General features: G+C 33.6%; 1 protein-coding gene across 1 annotated transcript; it reads left to right on the forward strand.

The window, feature by feature from the left end:
- Window positions 221–3,005, forward strand: LOC18604243 (mitochondrial succinate-fumarate transporter 1). Its single transcript, XM_007036611.2, has 2 exons — window positions 221–823; window positions 2,052–3,005. The coding sequence occupies exons 1-2, from the start codon at window positions 413–415 to the stop codon at window positions 2,586–2,588; spliced, it is 948 nt and encodes a 315-aa protein (XP_007036673.2). The 5' UTR covers window positions 221–412; the 3' UTR covers window positions 2,589–3,005.

The raw sequence follows: 4,770 nt of genomic DNA on the forward strand, positions 1-4,770 counted from the left end.
TTTTTTTGTTTTGAAAAAAAAAAAATTTTTATATATATATATATATATATATATATATATATATATATATAATTTTTTTTTTTTTTTTTTTTTGTGAAAATGTTTGTCAAAGTTCACAGTAACCATTCGTTCAGCCGAGTGTAAAAACGAAATTGCCAAAGAAAAAGGAATATTGAAGTGTGAAATCACTTCTTCTTGTCTAATTTTGACCTGTCCTTAGAATTTCCAACGCAGACTTGCTGTCAACACGTGGTCTGCCGTACCTGCGTATAATTAATCAGAATTGAAGGAAAAGCAAGCTGTAAAGGAGGAAGAGAAGCTCCCCCAACTTCTCTTCTTCCTCCTTCTTCTTCTTCTTCTTCATTCCCAACTTTAAAAAAAAAAAAAAAACCCCAACCAAAATCCCATAGCCATGAAAGAATCTCAAACCAACCCAAATCCCAGGATGGAGTCAAAGAAATCGATCCCACCTTACATGAAAGCCATTTCTGGGTCCCTCGGGGGTATCGTTGAAGCCTGCTGTTTGCAGCCGATCGATGTAATCAAAACCAGGTTGCAATTGGACAGGACGGGTAATTACAAGGGAATCATCCACTGTGGCACCACCGTGTCCCGTACGGAAGGGGTGCGGGCTCTTTGGAAAGGTTTGACTCCGTTCGCTACTCACCTGACGCTCAAGTACGCGCTGCGGATGGGCTCCAATGCGATGTTGCAGAGCGCGTTTAAGGACTCGGAGACTGGCAAGTTGAGTAACCGAGGAAGGGTTTTGGCTGGGTTCGGTGCTGGGGTTCTTGAGGCCCTTGTTATCGTCACGCCTTTTGAGGTTAGCCTCATTGTTTGGTTAACAATATCTAATTGTTTGCTGAACAGCTTGACTTTTTTCTGCTTAGTGGTTTTTGATTTGGGTTCTATTTATCTCTTTGAAAGTCAATTGAGGAGCTATTGGTTTATAAAGATTAGTCAACAATTTTCCTTTAATATTTGTTCTTCATTTTCGTTCCTTTTTTCTTGTCACGTTGTTTTGGAGGTCTGAAATGAGGCTTGAACCTATTCTTTCTGCAACTTTTCGATAGAATGTGCTGAGGGGTGGGGGGGGGGGGATTGAACTTGGGATTTTTTTTCCCCTTTGGATCTATAATAGATGTTTGCTTAGTAGATTTTGGATTTAATTAATTGTTGCACTTTGAATTTATACCTGGGTGTTTTCTTTTTGGACCAAAATATTGACTAAGGGGCGTCTTGGCGTGTATCTAATCATTAAACTGAGTAACCATATATGGATGATAATTTGTGCTATTTTGTGAAGTTCAACTGTCTCTGTGGTGAATTTTTCAGAGTTTCCTCTTACTTTTTTTTATTAATTCAAAAGGTAAATTGTGAGGTCAAGCCTGCGGCATTATCATGCTGCCATTAAGCTTGCTATCCATGTTTAATAAGGCTGTATAAAGGGGAAAAGCAGTTGGATTAATCTTGTTTGGACAATGATATTGGGATTTGATAGTGGGGTTTACTCTGTCAGAGGCAAGCAGAGAAAATGTTAGCTATTAATTTAGGCTTAATGGAGCATACATATAAATTCTTCAAGTCCCTTTTTTTTTTTTTTAATAAATTTTCTCTTCTCATTGAAAGGTTTAAATTGCTGGTTTAACCTGTGCAATTGATTACTATTGATTAAAGATCAAAAGTGCACAAGAGGTGTTTGGATAGTTGAGCTATGGAAGAAAATTCCTTATGACGTATCCAACTAAATACACTGACTCGAATGTAGGTTTCTTCCTTTTGAAATGGAAAGTATTCATATATCTTTGGAGAATGCATTGCCACATTATGATTAACAAGTTTTCAGTAATTGCATGCTGTCCTTTTTACATACCATGTAGGAGTGGTGAATGCCCACTCATGGTTTTAGCTTTTCAGTTCTTTGTTGCTCGGTTTCTATTGTTCCGTTTAGAAATTGTGATTTCTTGCACCTTATTATGTTGAGATTAGGATAAGGTTGCATTTTTAAGCCTTATTTACTTAGAAGTTTGGTCTGGTTTTTGATTGTCCAGGTGGTGAAAATTAGACTGCAGCAACAGAAAGGACTAAGTCCAGAGCTTCTAAAGTACAAAGGTCCTGTACATTGTGCTAGTACAATCATCCGGGAAGAAGGCCTCTTTGGGCTTTGGGCAGGAGCTGCCCCAACTGTTATGCGTAATGGGACCAACCAAGCTGCAATGTTTACAGCCAAGAATGCTTTTGATGTAATATTATGGAAGAAACATGAAGGCGATGGGAAAGTCCTCCAACCATGGCAGTCTATGATATCTGGGTTCCTTGCTGGAACAGCAGGTCCGGTATGTACTGGTCCCTTTGATGTTGTCAAAACTAGGCTGATGGCTCAAAGTCGAGATGGAGGTGAGTTGAAGTATAAAGGCATGATCCATGCTATCCGAACAATATATGCTGAAGAAGGACTTCGTGCTTTGTGGAAAGGACTACTACCTCGGCTCATGAGGATACCACCAGGCCAAGCTATAATGTGGGCTGTTGCTGATCAAATAACTGGTCTTTATGAGAGAAGATACCTTCATAGTGCAGCTTTATAGATTTGCATTTTTTTGCTTGTTCTGGTTCTCAATGCCATTGCAAGCATAAAGTCTTGGAAAATTCTGACATTTCTTCATGAGTTATTATAGATGATCATCACCAATCCTAGATAGTATTGCGTTGATCTTTTGCTACTTTTTCTAACCATTTTTTAGTGGGGGGAGAGGATTGAAAATTTTTCTCAGCTCTATTTGAAGTCATGCTGCAGTCAAAGAGCAAAATAAAGGTTTAGTTGACTGCTATTGGGTGCCTTGAAATAGAGCCTTAAGCTTGGTCACGCAAGTTGTGTCCAGATGAGTACTATGGCTATCAATTAGGAAGCGAAAATAATAGAAATGATGTGGCTGTCTGTTTCTCTAACTTTGACTAAAGAAAAGAAATTAGATTACCAGAACAAACTGAGATCTGTTTTTCTACCTTCCTATATTTTAATAAATGTTTGACTTTATTATTGTGTGATATTATTTTTTCCTCAGTTTGTTCAATTAAAATGTAGGTTAGTTTTGAGTCTTACATGATCGCGTTAAGCAATTAATTTTGTCAAGGTTGAAAGGAGATACACATCGGATCTTCACAAATCAATAATGGAACGGACATCAAGTGGTTGATATTATCCCCCAGGACCAGAACTTCTTGTTTCAGAAGGCGAATCTATCAAACTCGATCAACCATTAACAAGTAATCCTAATATGGGTGAATTTCGTCAAGGGATGCAGAAATAGTACTTCAAGATTCACTACTTGTCCAAGGCCTTTTGTTCTTCTTGGCATCTATTGTTTTTGCACAAATTTTTTTGGTTCTTAAAAAGAAACTATTAACTCTTTTACTTTCGAAATTCATTTTCTATATTGTTGCTTTAAAATGTCCTTGACTAAATGCACAAATAAACTTCTGAACTATTTTAAAAAATTAATTAAGCTCATATTCAGTTATTATTGTCAAATAAATTTTTTAATTTTTTATTTTGAATTAAATAAATTTTTTTCTTTTATTTTCTATGTCACATCATCTATGATTTGATAGATTGGCGTGTTATTTAGATGATGTCACTGTCATGTGGTAGATAATGTTACATAAAATTATTGATTAAGATATGTTTTTTTTTTTTTTTTTACTTATTCACATGTTTAAAAATGAATGATTAAAAATTTGAAAAAAAAAATTAAGGAAGAAACCAATTGCTTCAAATAAATCCTATTCCTTTCATAACATTAAATAGGGTTTTTAACCCAAAAAAACGATTAGATTAATTTTTAATTTTTCATTAATTATAAATTGAAAAAAAAACAAATGAAAAATTGCAGAGATGAGTATACTGGTCTCAAGAAGGGTAAGGAAAGCACTCCAGCAAAAGCAAAAGTGAAGGACTAGTTTCTCTGCAATTTTCATTTACGTTTTTCTTTTTTTCCAATTTAGAATTAATAAAAAGCTAAAAATTAACCTAATTGCTTTTTTTAATTAAAAACCCTATTCAATGTTACCAAAAGATTTATTTGAAGTAATTAGTTTTTTTTTTTAAATCTTTAATCAATAATTTTTAAACATGTGGACAAGTAAAAAAAAAAAAACATATCCTAAACAGTAATTTTATGCCACATCATCTATCATGTGGTAATAACGTCATCAAAATAAGACGTCAACCTACCACACGGCAAATGACATGGTATAAAAAGTATCAATTATTAATGAGATGGGTTAATTTGATTCAAAATGAAAGTTTAAGAGTTTATTTGAATATAATAAAAAGATAAAGACTTAATTAACATTTTTTTAAGATAGTTCAAGGGCTTATTTGGGTATTTAGCCAGTATCATTTATAAAATTGTGAAACTTCTTTCTATGTTATTAATACTAGTTTATATATTATATTTTTCACATTGATACAAGATTTAAACTGTATAATAAACATTCAATACTATAAGTGTCATATTTTATTTTTGTATTGTCAGATTCAATTTTCAAGTAGTTATACATAAATTGATTCCAATTCTAACAATAATCAAAGCATTATAAAGATGCTACAAAACAAGTTTATTTTATTTTTAGTGCATTATTTTAGTTGCCTCATACAAGTTGATTTCAATTGATAGATCCAAAATAAAATTTAGAAGAAAATCACATTATGAAAGTTACGCAATGTTTCTCTCCTAATCTTATACAAAAACAAAACAAAATAGACAA

Source organism: Theobroma cacao, chromosome 3, assembly GCF_000208745.1.
Source record: "Theobroma cacao cultivar B97-61/B2 chromosome 3, Criollo_cocoa_genome_V2, whole genome shotgun sequence".
Classification (NCBI taxonomy): Eukaryota; Viridiplantae; Streptophyta; class Magnoliopsida; order Malvales; family Malvaceae; genus Theobroma; species Theobroma cacao.

Excerpts from the sequence above, each read along its gene's own strand:
- LOC18604243 (XM_007036611.2), top strand. The coding sequence starts at position 413 with ATGAAAGAATCTCAAACCAACCCAAATCCCAGGATGGAGTCAAAGAAA. Across the intron at positions 824-2,051 it reads TTATCGTCACGCCTTTTGAG|GTGGTGAAAATTAGACTGCA; the intron begins GTTAGCCTCATT and ends TTGATTGTCCAG.